This window comes from Haliotis rubra, unplaced genomic scaffold, assembly GCF_003918875.1.
Source record: "Haliotis rubra isolate DU_JTF1 unplaced genomic scaffold, ASM391887v1 Scf348, whole genome shotgun sequence".
NCBI lineage: Eukaryota > Metazoa > Mollusca > Gastropoda > Lepetellida > Haliotidae > Haliotis > Haliotis rubra.
This window is the reverse complement of record NW_025767022.1, coordinates 479880-498777: the sequence shown is the minus strand read 5'-3', so window position 1 is coordinate 498777 and position 18898 is coordinate 479880. Positions and strand designations below refer to the sequence as shown.

The window sequence follows — 18898 nt, the reverse complement described above, 5'->3', positions numbered from 1 at the left end:
TCATTAGTATCTGTACAGGACACATTGTAAAAATAATATACATTCAACTAATATACATTCAACATCTTGTTGTATTGTGTCTTGAGCTTGTCCACAGTGTTCCTGAAATGAAAATACACTTTTTAGTATGTTACATCTAATTAAAGTACAGTCGAGCACCGTTGTCTCGATGTTCATGGGACCAAGAAAAATATCGAGTTACCCGAACTTCGAGACATCCGACCAGGCCGTATCACTATGAAAGAAAACAAAACGCTTCTCAGTGTGTTTTGATTCGAAACTATAATCCGTTATAAGTAGTGTGTAGTCGTAACAGTGAGTACTTCCCTAATTAATTCCTTCTTAATTAATCCTAATTAATAACAAACAAGTGACACCTTCAACTCAATTAGCCCTAATTAGTTTACACTACCACATCCCTTTGATTCATGCCGCACCATGTGTAAACGTGTGGAAACAACCTCAGTTCAGAGGGATACTTGCCCATGCAGTATGTGAATATCGAGTTTGTTTGCAAATATCGAGTTAAAAGGGTAATATTGCTTGTTGGGACGATGAAATTATATCGAGATATCCGAAATATCGAGACATCCGTAACGAGTTAAAAGAGCTTGAATAATGATTAATCATGAAGGATTTTGCCGGGACCGAGATGTTACATCGAAACAACCGAGATATCGAGTTATCAGAGTTCGACACAACGGTGCTCGACTGTATGTTAATATTCAAAATGTGTTATTACATATGGAGGGAAGCGATAACACACCATCTACTCCAAGCCTTGCATTATGTGTTTCCAGAATTTTCATGAGTATTTTATTTTATATGTAAATGTCTGGAAATTATGAAAGGGTTATTATGATGATTAGATGTATCCTTAGGTTTTTCATACACATGTAATGGCCTTAAGTTATGGTGTGATTTTAATATATGTACCATATCAATATGTGAAGAGCCTGTAATAGGCACATAGACTCTCACTGACTTAATTACATTTAATATTGTTTACTTAAGACACTTGTTTACATGAATCATGCCCTGAATATATCATACAAAAAATTGCTTCATTATAGTGGATTTTGTGAATTTTTTGTATTAAAATGTCATTCATTTCGAACTTGTTATCTGATAATTTTAGACAAATAAGGTACTCAGCTTTAGAGCTAGTAGCAGAGATTCCTCGTCCCATCCCTAGTGGTAGGCAACCAGGCAATGTTCCCAGCAGGAGTCAACTTGAAACACCTCACCTATATCAATGGAAAAAGATGGCTGATTTATGCAGATTTCAGAAATACATTGATGAAAATACTTGAATATTTGCAGTTGTGAAATATATATTAAAATATACTTCAGATTGATCTTTTGTGTTCTTGTTCTTTCATTTCTTTCAAAGGTTGGTGATAATTGTTAATGTTCAATCTTTATTTATTTCTTTGAGTAATGGAGCTTGCAAATTTATCAAAAAACAGCAAACCTGAAAAATCTTACTGGAGATAGGGCGATAAATTGCAGGAATGTGGTTTAGAATATCAAAGTTTTTAATGCGCTCATTCGCCCTTTCTATGTGTATCCTGGCTCTTGCAATCTTGTAACACATTTTACCTTCCTCTTTTGTGAAAACAGACTTACCTGACAGAAATGGAGGGATATTTAAACTTACACCTGGTGGCAACATTTCATGAATAGTAAAACCCTTATCAGCTAAAATAAGATCACCTGGTTTGAAAGAAGACAACATATTTGAATGGCTAACAATAGCAATCTGATGTTGACCCAGGATACAGACTGGTGCAATATGTTAGAGCGTCATTGGGTGCCACAGCTGTCACAGCTTTAACAGTATGGCGGAACTTGTAGTTGCTGTACGCTCTATTTTGACAGTCAAGGTCTTTGGGGATATCCTGAGACATCTCTATAGCATCGATAGATGCCCTAGCACTACCAAAATCTTCAAAAGACTTAGGCATGCTGCCTTTACACTTAGTCTGACTGGGCATGTAGTTATCCATAACACCTGAAAAGAGTTCATGTAAAGCATGGATTAGGGTATTGAAGATACTGGAAACCTTAGCACGACTGATTTGAAATCTTTGGGCCAAATCGAGATCTTTGCTGTTCATGGTAAGTTTCATGAGAGTTAGCAAAAGCTGATTTTCCAAGGATACAATTGATGGTTTCCATCCAGCATAGTAGTTGAGGTCGAAGCGTTCCAGCATGGAGCAGATGATCTTGAAGACATCGTAGGGTATGCTTGTGTAGAGTAGCATCTGTAAACACACATTCAAATTAATACCAGTACTCAAAAATTTAGCACCCAGACCTCCTCTCACACACACACACCAACACTCATAAACATATTTGAGGTTTACTTAGATTGTTGCGGTTGCATTTAACATACATTGTTAACTTAATTGTAGTGGCAACAATATTATTAGCACACCTGAAAGCCCTCCTTTAATAAGAATAGGTATTATACATTTTAAGTGTTTTTTTAATGTGTACAGGAGAATGACAAGTGACTTAAGTTCCCATTATTTTCAATTTTGTAATGGCCAAGGGGTAGAGATAAATGAGAAAGTAAAGACAAAATTATTATATACATTTGTTTATGCTGTTTAAATCTGTTATTTGTTAACCAACCTTTTCTTCACTGTCACTTATATCGTTGATAGAAAAGGTTGAACGCCTTAGGTTTAAGGAGTGGATTTCCTGCTCCAGGGACTTTATTGTGGCCTTCAAGTCTTGGACTTCAGCGGTTAACGAAGTCAGCTTCCCCACACACTGGTCTCCACACTGTATGGCGTAACCATGTTCCATCACCTATGGTACAAATATTGGTATTGGAACAATAAATTCAGCACAAAGATTTAGAGAAGTAAAAAATAATGAAATAAGTGAGTATAATGTGCTATATGTTTTTTAAACAAACATTGATTTATACTGACATGAAAAAAATACTTACTACATCCGTCCTTCCATTGTGTTCAGGTTCAGCTTGGACATCAGGACTCTGAGCCAGTGGGATTGCCGGTACATCACTGCACTCCAAAGGCACACTCCTTTTTCTGTAGGAAAAATATATAATAATGATAAATATATACCCTAAATACAAATAAATAAAATAAATACAAATTTAATTATAGATTACTCATTTAAATTGCAAATGTATGTCTTAACTGCAAAATATTATACCTCTGTGGTTTGGGATCCTTGAACTGAAACAGTTTTCCTTTGTTGTGGGGGAAAAATATGGGATCACCATCCTTTGTGCCACCTTCAAAATGACATGAACAAATCCTGTCATTCTCGGATGTTGGGCATCTGTCGAGCCTTCTGAAATTACAGAATGATTTAAAATAACAATTAAAACCGATTAAGCCTATCCATTATAAAGGTTGAAATACTTCCAATAGCATATGTTGTATGGCCTCACTACACGAGATCCATGACATTGTGTGAAAATCAAACCTCAAGAGTCAATTTAGTACTGTAGTATTTTACATTTTAATCCCATGGCTATCTGATTCGAATTATTCACAAAGAATTATCCATTAACTGACCAACTACATATGTGTTAATACATGAACATTTTACAGCATAATTTCTGTAGGCGTTTTAGTCAGCACGGCAGTAGGGGTCTGAGATGACTCGACTACGGACATGTCCGAAAAAAACATGCTAAACCCGTTTACTCTGGTAATCTTACCTTGACAGACGACCCCATAGGCTTCGTTTATTGTCCGGAAACCTGAAAAAGCTGCAGGAATCCCTATTGCTTCGGTGATTACACCCAAACACGAAACAAATAACCATGCTTTTACCGTTCGAAATTTCCCGCGGTGAGAACGACTTGGCAACATTCTCCTTGGCGGGCGAATAGGAACGAATGTGACGTAGCGCAACTGCATTGTATAACCGGTCCTCCGATTGGTTTGTTTGTCACCGGAAGTTGGACACCGGAAATGAGAATACGCGAGACCTACACCCCCTATGGCAGTCCAGTGTTCAAAGATGTACATTTTTCGTTGAAAAAAATGAAGAGTGATTTTTGATGATAAATAGAATTTCACCGTCGTGTCTTCTGATATCAAATATATCAACACTCGTTGATAAAGTAAAAATATCCTCGGCAAGCCTCGGATATTTGTTACTTTATCAACTCGTGGTGATATACTTTATATCAAAAGACACTCGGGTGAGATTCTCTATATGTTTGTCAATCTCAAGCTAACAGTGATGATACCAGGTACAAACGGGAGAGTCTACCCTTCATCTGACATAAGTTCAGTGAAGCTTGTAATGTGGAGAAGTCGAAGCTCCGGTTTGGAACCATTACTAATGCTTGAATGTGGTAACCGTGATAATATTTTTACCCAGAGTTGCATAGCGGTCTTTGTAATTTGTGTAGATATTTCTGGTGATGCAGTTAATGTAGATACCAGAGGCGGAAATACTGCCGGACATAAAAAAACAGTTTAATCTGAATCGTTATGCATATAGACTCAGCAAAAGCGGAAACGCAAAAGTAGAAAACTTGGAAACGATTGCGTTTTGCTGATATCAAAATCTCATGTCTGCATGCATCGGGAGTGAATTTGTGCGTGTAGAATATAGTATGGCCCCAAAATACCGAAAAAGTTTGGGAAACGCAAACAAAGCAACCACGTGAGAGCGTGGCGGCTAGACAAGAACAAGAAATGAACGTGGATTATTGGTCTATGAAACCTATGGGATTTTATTTCTCTGTGATCACAATTGTACGGGTTCGTCACCTACGTGATATACTCACTATGACAATGGCCTTTTTAGGAAACAAAACATCCATGTACTGCCATGGCGCTCAAGGTATCCAGCTCTAAATCCTACCGACCATTCATAGGACACTCTTGACTTGACAACCGGAACACCATTTCTGCACTGGTGAGACGTTACCAGAACACAAATGACGTCATCGATCGGCCACGTTCTGGACGTCCATGTGTAACAACGCCAAGACAGGACAGATGGATAAGGGTGACCCATCTTCGCCACAGGTTTCAGACTGCAGTGATGACTGCCCGAACCATCCCAGAACTTCGCCGTATCCATCCCAACACAGTTCGACAACGTTTACGTCATCACGGGATCACACCACGACGTCCCGCCATACGGCCTATCCTGACACAACGTCATCGACAGGCTCGCCGAATGTGGTGCCGAAATCATGTCCGCAGACCCTTGTTTTGGTGGAGAAATGTTGCTTTTACAGATGAGTCCAGGTTTAACATTTCCCATAGTGATGGACGTCAACGTGCCTACAGAGGTGTGGGAGAACGTTATGCACAGGCCTGTGTCTTGGAGAGGAATAGCTTTGGTGGTGGTTCCGTGATGATTAGGGATGGAATAACAGCACGCCAAATAACTCCTTTGGTGATTGTTCAGGGCAACCTAACTGGTGTGGGCTACAGGGATCAGATTCTTCGACCTGTGGCAATTCCTTTTCTGCAACGTCATGGCCCTGGGTTAACATTCCAACAGGACAATGCCCGCCCTCATACGGCAAGGGTTGCTATGGATTTCTTGCAACACCACAACGTTGACTTACTGCCTTGGCCTGCAAATTCACCGGGTCTCTCCCCGATAGAGCATGTTTGGGACGATATGGATCGACGTCTACGCCGTCTTCCTCATCCGCCGGATAACGCCTTTGACCTTGCAAAAGAACCTGAGAGAATCTGGCGTGAGATCCCGCAAGCCTTCCTTGCACGTTTGATAGGCTCTATGCGTCGTCGATGCACTGCTGTTCTCAATGCCGATGGTGGACATACCCGTTATTGAGCTTGTGACATGGTCGTTTGACCCCTGTCCCGCTTGTGGACTCGTGACGTCATTGTGATTGACTTTTCAGTTGAAATTCTCCCGACTTGTTATGGTCTCATGATCCCTCCATTAAAGTTTATATGTACCTTTGACATTGTTATCATGTTGACAATGCACAGTTTCTTTATGTGGCTATTATATATATAATACTTGGATTACACACCTGAAAAGTATATATGAATGAAATGTGGCAATTTCTCTTGCAGCTCTTATTTCTAGTTCAGGTGGGTAACGCAGTGGAAGGACATACATAGTGGCTAGTGAACGATATAAGAGTACACCTGATACAGAAGGTTGTAATCCCACGGTGAAGGAGGCAGCTGAAAGTATTTTGGTTCATGTTTCAATAACTGATCGTAGTTTGTTCTGTCAGAGTCACCCATTATTCCGTGATCCACAAGTTGGTAGCAATATGATGAATTTTACATCATCACCTGCAAAGTCCGCACTCAGCAACCCGTCCCTGCCATTGATCAATCTGGGTGAATTGGTGTTCGTGTAGGGAAATGGAACTGTAGGTGGTTGTTGAAATTCGTACTGTGCGGCATTTAGGAAAACTATTGTCCATGTTTGAAGCTTCAAATCTTGTTTCCAAATTTTAAATCTGTTTCTAATGTCGTATGGTAACGTTTTGGTTTGGTCAAACAAGCAATATTAGGAAAAGTAGGATATCGTGTTCCAGTCGGACGTGTGCCAACAGGATATCAGGCGGCTGGAATATCAAGAAGATAACATAAAGCAGATTTAGATTGGTCACCTTTATTAATAATGCCACACTGGTATGAGTGATGTTATAATTAGTCATGTGTAAACCGTACACAGCAAAAGTTACCACCATAAATTAGTCTTGATGTTTAACAGATTCCATCTGGAAATATTATATAAAGACATACTACAAAGACCCACTTCCGTTACTCCCCGAACAGGACAACAATTGGTATGCACTAAACGAACATTTACATGGTGCATATGTATGAGAGGCAGGTAAGTTACGGGTAGGGCGCATAATGCTTGTACAGACTTCGGGAACACCTCTTGTTATCACCGATATTTAGTGATCTGTTCGTGTGCATTTCGCCCCTATTTTGCCCTTAACACCCCTGGGATCTGTTTCGGAAGATAAATGAATTGGTTATTCTCTGGCGTTGATGTTGCTTTTCATATTTACTTGAACTCATCGACGTTTCTGCCGGTTAGCTGAAGTTCCCGAGTTTCACCATAAGCTGAATAGGATTGATCAGTTTACCACAAAATAATTTTTAATCCGATACTTTAAATTGCCGGGCTGTTTATAAAGGAACATGTGAAATTAAAATTTTCTTTACTTATAAGCAGATGTTTTGCACGTGTACACAGCGGACGTAAATTGGAAGTAGCATAGTGTTTTTTATTTCAGGAAATCAGTAAATCAGGTACCGTGTCATTTGATTATCTGGTCCATCACTAGACTGTCTTGCCTCGTTTCAGTTGCCTACAGACTGTCGTCGTATGGCAAGATTCCCATGAATAACGCCAATGACTGGGCGCATCGGTGGAGTTCCGATCATGTCATCAGCCGCTTGAAATGAAATTAAAGCGACAAATAGACCACACTCGTTGATTAGTTGAAGACACCAGGTGTTGCACCTTTACGAGTGAAGAAGTTCTTGGATGCTACACAGTTGACAGTAGGAAGAGTCTATAACAGTGTCTGGTCATATTCGTGTGTCATACTGAGGGGGTGACCCATTTTTGATGAAGGGGTCCTGGTGATCTTCGCTGGGCACTCCAAGGTCCAACTGTGAATGAAAATGATAAGTTTAAAACAGGGAATTATCAGACAGTGTTTTTAGGTATGCATGTCTCCCTGGATATTCACTACGCGAGGAATTCATCAGACCTATTTATGACCAAGGGGATTCAACTAACAATCGGGTGGTGAGGATGCACCGTCAGGTCTACCCCTCTTAATGAACAACAACCGTTTATAGTAAGAATTTCTCAATGAGATTTAGAATAACGGATAATTAATAGGTATCTGATGAATATGAGATGTTCTGTTTTGTGCCTATATATAATGTTTGTTTGTCCATTTCTAATGTCATGAAAATAAAATATTTTATGTATCACCACCTTGCATGTACTCCATATATCCGAGCTGTACTGGAGCTTGGGTCGAGTGTACCGAAGTACATAAGTCCCCTATGGGCGTGGATGCTATGGCGCTCAGCAACGACAGGATACATACAATATTTGCCACACGTATATTATTTCAGAACAAAACACGAAGTTCATTATGAAATACACAATGCCATTTTAGAAAGTCGCCAAATGTAACATGTGTTATATTTGGGATTACACTTTCTTAGTAAAGTACAGATTCTAGTTCTTTTGGGTTGAGTCCCATCCGGGATTCGAACCCGCACCCTCAGAGTCAGGCACCTAATCGCCAGCACACAAAGTCAGACGCCTAGACCGCTCAGCCACCGCGGCTTCCACAAAAATGTTATGAGACTGTGATATAAGACAATGATACTGTGTGATATAACATGTTCTGAGAGTGATAGAACTGATCCACACCTGTGATATTAAGAAATTCAAATCAAATGATATTAAAAAATCAGACTCTTTTGCAATTCTTTTCTGAAACGAGTCCTTGCAGATTCAAACAAATAAATGTGTTGTTTTCCAAGGAAACAAGCTGCAGATGCCTGGATTATATAGGGAATCTCTCCAAAGCCGACATAGGGAAGTGTGACCAAAGATGTTCCCACAACGCCGGAGAGCGATGTGGAGGTTTAGGCTACGGCAGTATCTACAGGCAACGTTGGTCTTACTTCCCTGTCAACATACGTTAATATAGACACGTCTCTTTACAAGTCTCGCATTGTCAAGTTACAAGTAACCGTTTGAAACGCCTACGATTTGTTTTATTCGATTAGACCACGGCCATGTATGTACAGAATATAATGATACAAACGAGTTGTTAAACGTAACATCTGTTATATTTGGGATTACACTTTCTTCGTAAAGTACTTTTTTGGGTTGAGTTCCATCCGGGATTCGAACCCACACCCTCAGAGTCAGGCACCTAATCGCCAGCACATGTACCCCTCTGATAAGTGTTAATTGGCACGGCTCCCACGACCGAAAGCTATGAAATACACAATGCCAAAAAGTATTAGAATCTGTACTTTACTAAGAAAGTGTAATCCCAAATATAACATATGTTACACGAAATTCATTGTCTCTAGTACTACGATTCTAAGTAGTTCAGAATGAGCTAAAATCATGGAGTAATGTCAGGATCTGAACTAATCTCAAGTGTTGCCCCTGGTTGTCATGGAGTAATGTCAGGATCTGAGCTAATCTCAAGTGTTGCCCCTGGTAGTCATGGAGTAATGTCAGGATCTGAACTAATCTCTAGTGTTGCCCCTGGTAGTCATGGAGTAATGTCAGGATCTGAACTAATCTCTTGTGTTACCCCTGGTTGTCATGGAGTAATGTCAGGATCTGAACTAATCTCTAGTGTTGCCCTGGTTGTCATGGAGTAATGTCAGGATCTGAACTAATCTCAAGTGTTGCCCTGGTAGTCATGGAGTAATGTCAGGATCTGAACTAATCTCTAGTGTTGCCCTGGTAGTCATGGAGTAATGTCAGGATCTGAACTAATCTCAAGTGTTGCCCTGGTTGTCATGGAGTAATGTCAGGATCTGAACTAATCTCAAGTGTTAATCTCCTGGAGTTGTCATGTCAGGATCTGAACTAATTCTCAAGTGTTGCCCCTGGTTGTCAAGGAGTAATGTCAGGATCTGAACTAATCTCTAGTGTTGCCCCTGGTTGTCAAGGAGTAATGTCAGGATCTGAACTAATCTCTAGTGTTGCCCTGGTTGTCATGGAGTAATGTCAGGATCTGAACTAATCTCTAGTGTTGCCCTGGTTGTCATGGAGTAATGTCAGGATCTGAACTAATCTCTAGTGTTGCCCCTGGTTGTCATGGAGTAATGTCAGGATCTGAACTAATCTCAAGTGTTGCCCCTGGTAGTCATGGAGTAATGTCAGGATCTGAACTAATCTCTTGTGTTACCCTGGTAGTGTGTCAGGATCTGAACTAATCTCTAGTGTTGCCCTGGTTGTCATGGAGTAATGTCAGGATCTGAACTAATCTCTAGTGTTGCCCCTGGTTGTCATGGAGTAATGTCAGGATCTGAACTAATCTCTTGTGTTACCCCTGGTTGTCAAGGAGTAATGCCTGTCAGGATCTGAACTAATCTCTAGTGTTGCCCTGGTAGTCATGGAGTAATGTCAGGATCTGAACTAATCTCCTGGTTGTCATGGAGTAGTCATGGAGTAATGTCAGGATCTGAACTAATCTCTAGTGTTGTCCTGGTTGTCATGGAGTAATGTCAGGATCTGAACTAATCTCAAGTGTTGCCCCTGGCTGTCAAGGAGTAATGTTAGGATCTGAACTAATCTCCTGTGTTTTCCTGGTTGTCATGGAGTAATGTCAGGATCTGAACTAAGCTCTAGTGTGCCCCTGGTTGTCATGGAGTAATGTCAGGATCTGAACTAATCTCTAGTGTTGCCCTGGTTGTCATGGAGTAATGTCAGGATCTGAACTAATCTCCTGTCATGGAGTTGTCCTGGCCCTGGTGTCATGGAGTAATGTCAGGATCTGAACTAATCCTCTCAAGTGTTGTCCCCTGGTAGTCATGGAGTAATGTCAGGATCTGAACTAATCTCTAGTGTTGCCCCTGGTAGTCATGGAGTAATGTCAGGATCTGAACTAATCTCTAGTGTTGCCCTGGTAGTCATGGAGTAATGTCAGGATCTGAACTAATCTCTAGTGTTGCCCTGGTATGTCAAGTCATGGAGTAATGTCAGGATCTGAATGTAATCTCTAAGTGTTGTTGCCCTGGTTGTCATGGAGTAATGTCAGGATCTGAACTAATCTCTAGTGTTGCCCTGGTAGTCATGGAGTAATGTCAGGATCTGAACTAATCTCTAGTGTTGCCCCTGGTAGTCATGGAGTAATGTCAGGATCTGAGTTAATGTCATGGATCTGAATCTGAACTAATCTCCTGTGTTGTTGCCCTGGTTGTCATGGAGTAATGTCAGGATCTGAACTAATCTCTAGTGTTGTCCTGGTTGTCATGGAGTAATGTCAGGATCTGAACTAATCTCTTGTGTTACCCCTGGTTGTCATGGAGTAATGTCAGGATCTGAACTAATCTCTAGTGTTGTCCTTGCCAGGATCTGGTTGTCATGGAGTAATGTCAGGATCTGAACTAATCTCTAAGTGTTGAACTAACCTCTGGTAGTCATGGAGTAATGTCAGGATCTGAACTAATCTCTAGTGTTGTCCTGGTGTCATGGAGTAATGTCAGGATCTGAACTAATCTCTAGTGTTGCCCTGGTAGTCATGGAGTAATGTCAGGATCTGAACTAATCTCTAGTGTTGCCCCTGGTAGTCATGGAGTAATGTCAGGATCTGAACTAATCTCTAGTGTTGCTTCTGGTTGTCATGGAGTAATGTCAGGATCTGAACTAATCTCTAGTGTTGCCCCTGGTAGTCATGGAGTAATGTCAGGATCTGAACTAATCTCTAGTGTTGCCCTGGTTGTCATGGAGTAATGTCAGGATCTGAACTAATCTCTGGTTGTCATGGAGTAAGTGTTGCCCTGGTTGTCATGGAGTAATGTCAGGATCTGAACTAATCTCTAGTGTTGCCCCTGGTAGTCATGGAGTAATGTCAGGATCTGAACTAATCTCTAGTGTTGCCCCTGGTAGTCATGGGGTAATATCAGGATCTGAACTAATCTCTAATGTTGCCTCTGGTAGTCATGGAGTAATGTCAGGATCTGAACTAATCTCTAGTGTTGCCCCTGGTAGTCATGGAGTAATGTCAGGATCTGAACTAATCTCTAGTGTTGCCCCTGGTAGTCATGGAGTAATGTCAGGATCTGAACTAATCTCTAGTGTTGCCCTGGTAGTCATGGAGTAATGTCAGGATCTGAACTAATCTCTAGTGTTGTCCTGGTTGTCATGGAGTAATGTCAGGATCTGAACTAATCTCTAGTGTTGCCCCTGGTTGTCATGGAGTAATGTCAGGATCTGAACTAATCTCTAGTGTTGCCCCTGGTTGTCATGGAGTAATGTCAGGATCTGAACTAATCTCTAGTGTTGCCCCTGGTAGTCATGGAGTAATGTCAGGATCTGAACTAATCTCTAGTGTTGCCCCTGGTAGTCATGGAGTAATGTCAGGATCTGAACTAATCTCTAGTGTTGCCCCTGGTAGTCATGGAGTAATGTCAGGATCTGAACTAATCTCTAGTGTTGTCCTGGTAGTCATGGAGTAATGTCAGGATCTGAACTAATCTCATGTAGTGTTGAACTAATCTCTAGTGTTGCCTCTGGTAGTCATGGAGTAATGTCAGGATCTGAACTAATCTCTAGTGTTGTCCTGGTTGTCAAGGAGTAATGTCAGGATCTGAACTAATCTCTTGTGCTACGCCTGGTTGTTATGGAGTAATGTCAGGATCTGAACTAATATCTAGTGTTACCTAGGGTAGTCATGGAGTAATGTCAGGATCTGAATTAATCTCTAGTGTTGCCCCTGGTAGTCATGGAGTAATGTCAGGATCTGAACTAATCTCTAGTGTTGCTTCTGGTTGTCAAGGAGTAATGTCAGGATCTGAACTAATCTCTAGTGTTGCCCCCTGGTAGTCATGGAGTAATGTCAGGATCTGAACTAATCTCTAGTGGTTGTCCCCTGGTAGTCAGTGGAGTAATGTCAGGATCTGAACTAATCTCTAGTGTTATCCTGGTAGTCATGGAGTAATGTCAGGATCTGAACTAATCTCTAGTGTTGCCCCTGGTAGTCATGGAGTAATGTCAGGATCTGAACTAATCTCTAGTGTTGCCCTGGTAGTCATGGAGTAATGTCAGGATCTGAACTAATCTCTAGTGTTGCCCCTGGTAGTCATGGAGTAATGTCAGGATCTGAACTAATCTCTAGTGTTGCCTCTGGTAGTCATGGAGTAATGTCAGGATCTGAACTAATCTCCTGTGTTGTCCTGGTTGTCATGGAGTAATATCAGGATCTGAACTAATCTCTAATGTTGCCCCTGGTAGTCATGGAGTAATGTCAGGATCTGAACTAATCTCTAGTGTTGCCTCTGGTAGTCATGGAGTAATGCCCGGATCTGAACTAATCTCTAGTGTTGCATAGGGTAGTCATGGAGTAATGCCCGGATCTGAACTAATCTCTAGTGTTGCCTCTGGTAGTCATGGAGTAATGCCAAGATCTGAACTAATCTCTAGTGTTGCATAGGGTTGTCATGGAGTAATGCCCGGATCTGAACTAATCTCTAGTGTTGCCTCTGGTAGTCATGGAGTAATGCCAGGATCTGAACTAATCTCTAGTGTTGCATAGGGTTGTCATGGAGTAATGCCCGGATCTGAACTAATCTCTCGTGTTGTATTGTGTTGTATTGTAACGTCGTATTGTGGTTTCACACTCTGAAGTCTGGACTCCCAGTGTTTTAATACAGCAACCAGGTACACCTGGTGCAGGCTTCGTTCAATAGTACTGACATTATAGATGCCTCGACGCTGATGGGCTGCTGAAGTCGATGACCTGAAGCGTCTATCGTTGAGGTTGTCCTCCAACCTTCACTGGTAGAGCGTGAAACTCAATCCTGGTGTCACTCGCAGTAACATTGCCGGAATATTGCCATAAACGGTATGTAGAAGATATTATATTACAGTAAATGAACTGATTGGAAATAAATGGGACAAACAAGAATTTGAGTAATGTGCTTAACCTTTTCCGTGACCTCTCGGGCGTCGGATTCTGTCTGTGAAGGCTTTTCCTGCCCGCCATGTTTGCCGCAGCACGTGGCTAGAGACGTTGCCAGGTAACGTGGGTCAACGGGGTCATCTTTGTTGCCACCTGTAGACAATACAATACGTCGTCACACAGCAACATGGAAACTACAGCACGCCATATGACTCAATTCCCGGGAACACTATCAACACATAAAAATACTGAATACAGTACAGCTTGGACGTGCCACCGCCATGATGGTAAGGATATGCGTACCTGTAATCAGACTGACAATGGAACCCATGCTCATGACCGCTGCTATGGCAACAACTCCATACCATGTGTATGACAGTAGGTACAGTCTCTCGACACCCGTCCTGGAACAAACAGACACATGTGAAGCATAATTGACGCGAAAGGCATAGGTGTCCATCATGACGTTGTGTACTGGCAGCGTATTCTAGACCCTTGTGTCTTCAACACAGGGACTGGATACAATACGAAAATTAAATTAAAGAATTAAAACTTGCAATCGCTTTTCTAGTCACAGTGAAGAAGACTATTTATCGAAAGTTCACAGGTTTTGCCTTACATGTGACTAACAAAAGATCGAAAGCCTATACTCGACCACTATTTGGCAGTGGTGAGTTTCTAGCTCTGTGCAAGTATACAGGGGTCAGCCACCTCGATCCGGAGTAGCACAAACAATTGTTAATTATACTTACACCTTATCTTTCCATGCCATGGCCGACTCCGGAGTGGTTGCTATTGTAGTAACGTAGTCGCCGAACACCGTCACGTTGTCCACAGTTGTGTTGAACACGTTGGTGTAGTTGAAGCAGGCAGCAGTGGAGGCGGCCGGTAACCACGGCGTGGTCTTGATTGCCTTAGAGAAGGTGGTGCCTATGAAGATCCACCCAGTGAGCACAATGCTGCTGCCTACCCCTGCCACTACGCCCTGTAACACATCTACACTTTACATACGTGGAGGGTGGGTGGGGGTCAACTTTCGTAAAAGACAGATGTCAAAATCTGTTCTTAAACTGTTACAAACACAAACAACTAACAAAACTCGGACATGACCATCTGCATATACATCGCACAATCAGCACGTGGTGCTTCATGATTCAGTAGTTAATAAGTAAGTGTGATCCTCTCATGCCCGTTCTGTATATTTGGTGGGGTAGACTAGTGGTTAAAGCGTTGGCTCGCCACGCCGAAGACCGGGTTCGACACCCCACATGGGTACAATTTGTGAAGCCCATTTCTGGTGTCCCCCGCCGTGATATTGCTGGAATATTGCTAAAAGCGGCGTAAAACTAGACTCTCTCACTCACTGACTCTGTACATGTGGGTAAAGGTTTATTCTCACCTTGTCGTTTGCCCAAGGACATAGTGCTGCTAAGAGGAACATTCCACTCAGGGGTCCATATGTCAACGTGAATATAGTAAAGGCGATCTGTCAAGGTAGACAAGTGTGCGTCATATCGTATGATGATACTGAATGGTGTATATAACACATGGGCAATAACACATTCTTACTACACTGCAGGTAACCCTAGGCAGGGCGTCTGCCCAGACCTACTTTAATTCTCAAATATCCGACCCGTGAAGATCCGGATTAGAGCTGATCTTCAGTAACCCATGCTCGTGAGAGGCGACTAACTGGATAGGGTGGTCAGGCCATCGTATCCCAATTTGGTGGATCGATGTTCATGCTGTTGATGTTGACTGGATTATCCAGACTCGAATATTTACATACTGCTGACATATAGCTGGAATATTGCGGCGTAAAACGAAACTCACTCACTCAAGTATCCTGAAACATATGATATATTAGAATTACACTTCCTTAGTAAAGTACAAATTCGCGATTCGAATCCACACTGTCAGTGTGACATACCACATCGGTCACGAAGTCAGCAATCGAACCCACTCAACCACCGAAGTTTGTACAGAAATGAAGGTCGATATTCTAGAGCCCATACATTTTGTACCTCTCTAACAGTTTATTTGATGAGTACCATGCTGGCAACGTATAACCTACCTGTGGTAATGTTGTAAGTTTCAGCGATGTAATGCAATAGGCGACAGCACAGGACAACACCCCGCACACCACCACTGTAACAAAACAATAGGCATTCCCTTGAAGATCGCAGAGAATCTATAGTGGGGACTGTCTGGTAAGACATCAGTTCATGTTATGTCACTGGTGTTTTTGCTTTCCAAACTTATAGATTTATTCTTTGCTTTTGGATAATGAAGTATTGTAGTTTACATTTACACATTAGATCCAATCAATCTTCTATCATTTTCACAACCCTAGCTTCAGCGGCAAAAGGTTGTCAAGAATACATCTGTTATATTCAAGGTACACAAAAGATCACAAGCTATTTTAATAACCTTTCTGGTGATTGTATCAATTATCTGTTACAGGGATAACAAACATAACAACACGTGGAATGTCTTCGACAAATGGTTTCTTGGGTGTTTAAATTAAAGATACTTTAACACTGCAAAAAATCCAAAATGTTCAGTTTTCTGTTTGTATTCTAAATCGGTTGCAGTGAAAACGCAGTGTAATTATGTCATAATTATTGTGTTTATCAGTGTCGAAGTTTTTTTTATGTGATACGAATGAGTGAGTGAGTTTATTTCAGTTATACAATGGATATATCTGGAGGTATATTTACTACTTAGTTGACCACTGGAAGCGATCCTTATCGTATTACCTGAGTTTCACAGTACATGACTAGGTGACTAGTCAGCATCCGCACAAGTGAAATGTATTGACCTGGACGACATATCAGAAACGTTCAGAAACGATACCGGGGAAGTATGGAGCCAGACCAGGAGGGTAGTAGGAAGAAAGGTTAGAAAAGAAAGAATTCCTTATGAGTATACAACACAGCGTGCCATCCCGGTGTTGGATGACATCTACATAATGAATATCTCAACAAACACCCCACACACACACACACACACAAACACCCTCTCTCTCACACACACAAAAAAACCACACCCCTCTCTCTCACACACCTTCTCTCTCTCTCTCACACACACACACACACACACACACTCACGCACGCACATGGCGTTACATATCCCCGACTCTGACAAAAGCTCAAATGACAGTGCTTATATTCCATTTGATCAGGACACATGCGTGCTGTACAGGCATATAAAGGGCACAATATAGCCTTGGGAAAATGTACAATGTTTGGGTTATTTAGGAGTAACGTTGTGTAAACTATACCAACGATGTGTCAAACAGACAGTCCTATTTGATATTAGCCACATGTACCGCAACTGTTTACAGTGCTGACCTGACAATTTGGCCACGACGACAGCTCTCTTCTCGGAAAAGGTCGGCAGCAAGGGCTGGAGAAAGTCCCTCCACATGTTCGCAGAGAAGCTACTCATGGAGGAGCTGATGGTACTGAAATACGACAGTTTCATTACAATACCGTGTCTTTAGTAATCAGGGCTCTGTTTCACAAAGCTCTCGTAAGCATTAAATCTCGTAACTGTCCTCGTAGCATTCCTACCCCCTATAGCGTAACACTGACATAGCGCTACGAGAGCTTTGTGAAACGGGGCCCTGGACTTTTACTTTCATACGAAGGATAGGATCAGCCACATTGCAATGCCGTGATTATCATCATGCTGAGTATTGATATCATGAATACAGGACTACCGATGCACAGCGTGATGCTGCCTTTTCTGAAAAGGAAATTCTCAGGCATTTCCGGCAGACGGGGCATATAGTACATGGGGGAATGTGATACAGGTGACAGTCCTGGAGTTGAATGTAGACACGTACCTGAGAGCAGCGCTGAATAGAGATGCAAGAAACACCCCAGACATTCCTGGCACATCCCAGAACAAGTCCTTCACCAACAGGAGGATAATCTACAAGGGGGCAGATACCACACTTGATATCAGGATAATCTACAAGGTGGCAGATACGACATTTGATATCAGGATAATCTACAAGGTGGCAGATACGACATTTGATATCAGGATAATCTACAAGGTGGCAGGTACGACACTTGATATTAGGATAATCTACAAGGTGGCAGATACCACACTTGATATTAGGATAATCTACAAGGTGGCAGATACCACACTTGATATTAGGATAATCTACAAGGTGATAGATACGACACTTGATATCAGGATAATCTATAAGGTGGCAGATACGACACTAGGTATCAGGATAATCTACAAGGTGGCAGATACGACACTTGATATTAGGATAATCTACAAGGTGGCAGATACGACACTTGATATTAGGATAATCTACAAGGTGATAGATACGACACTTGATATCAGGATAATCTACAAGGTGGCAGATACGACACTTGATATTAGACCATACTTGATATCAGGATAATCTACAAGGTGGCAGATACCACACTTGATATCAGGATAATCTAGAAAGTGGCAGATATCACACTTGATATTAGGATAATCTACAAGGTGGCAGATACTTGATATTAGGATAACACTTGATGATATCAGGATAATCTACAAGGTGGCAGATACGACACTTGATATCAGGATAATCTACAAGGTGGCAGATACGACACTTGATATTAGGATAATCTACAAAGTGGCAGATACCACACTTGATATTAGGATAATCTACAAGGTGGCAGATACGACACTTGATATTAGGATAATCTACAAGGTGGCAGATACGACACTTGATATCAGGATAATCTACAAGGTGGCAGATACCACACTTGATATTAGGATAATCTACAAGGTGGCAGATACGACACTTGATATTAGGATAATCTACAAGGTGGCAGATACGACACTTGATATTAGGATAATCTACAAGGTGGCAGATACCACACTTGATATTAGGATAATCTACAAGGTGGCAGATACCACACTTGATATTAGGATAATCTACAAGGTGGCAGATACCACACTTGATATTAGGATAATCTACAAGGTGGCAGATACCACACTTGATATTAGGATAATCTACAAGGTGATAGATACGACACTTGATATCAGGATAATCTACAAGGTGGCAGATACCACACTTGATATTAGGATAATCTACAAGGTGGCAGATACCACACTTGATATTAGGATAATCTACAAGGTGAGCAGATACCACACTTGATATTAGGATAATCTACAAGGTGGCAGATAAAACACTTGATATCAGGATAATCTACAAGGTGGCAGATACCACACTTGATATTAGGATAA

The 18898-nt window shown here is 41.5% G+C and overlaps 2 protein-coding genes across 3 annotated transcripts in view; both read right to left on the bottom strand.

Moving 5' to 3' along the window:
* Positions 1-1748: 1748 nt before the first annotated feature.
* Positions 1749-3858, bottom strand: LOC124284912. Its single transcript, XM_046721043.1, has 5 exons — positions 3707-3858; positions 3193-3333; positions 2963-3065; positions 2641-2820; positions 1749-2267 (listed from the first exon to the last, which is right to left on the bottom strand). Exons 1-5 carry the CDS (start codon positions 3811-3813, stop codon positions 1749-1751), a joined length of 1050 nt encoding a protein of 349 aa, XP_046576999.1. The 5' UTR covers positions 3814-3858.
* A 2744-nt stretch (positions 3859-6602) lies between these two features.
* The window catches only part of LOC124284902 (sodium-dependent multivitamin transporter-like), a 28519-nt gene continuing 16223 nt past the window's right edge, over positions 6603-18898 (bottom strand). For both annotated transcript variants that reach the window (XM_046721033.1, XM_046721032.1), the window contains 8 exons: positions 17490-17578; positions 16993-17105; positions 15714-15787; positions 15039-15125; positions 14392-14624; positions 13943-14043; positions 13665-13792; positions 6603-7637 (listed from right to left, as the gene is read on the bottom strand). In XM_046721033.1, the coding sequence (XP_046576989.1) occupies positions 7554-7637; positions 13665-13792; positions 13943-14043; positions 14392-14624; positions 15039-15125; positions 15714-15787; positions 16993-17105; positions 17490-17578 (909 nt within the window). In that variant the 3' untranslated portion in view covers positions 6603-7553. The remainder of the gene's footprint in view (positions 7638-13664; positions 13793-13942; positions 14044-14391; positions 14625-15038; positions 15126-15713; positions 15788-16992; positions 17106-17489; positions 17579-18898) is intronic.

Bases quoted from the DNA above. Each gene is read 5' to 3' on its own strand.
- LOC124284912 (XM_046721043.1), bottom strand. From the start codon at position 3,813: ATGGTTATTTGTTTCGTGTTTGGGTGTAATCACCGAAGCAATAGGGAT. The intron at 2,821-2,962 runs GTAAGTATTTTT...TTTGTACCATAG, and splicing joins ACAATGGAAGGACGGATGTA to GTGATGGAACATGGTTACGC. The intron at 2,268-2,640 runs GTTGGTTAACAA...GTGTGTTTACAG, and splicing joins TAAGTGACAGTGAAGAAAAG to ATGCTACTCTACACAAGCAT.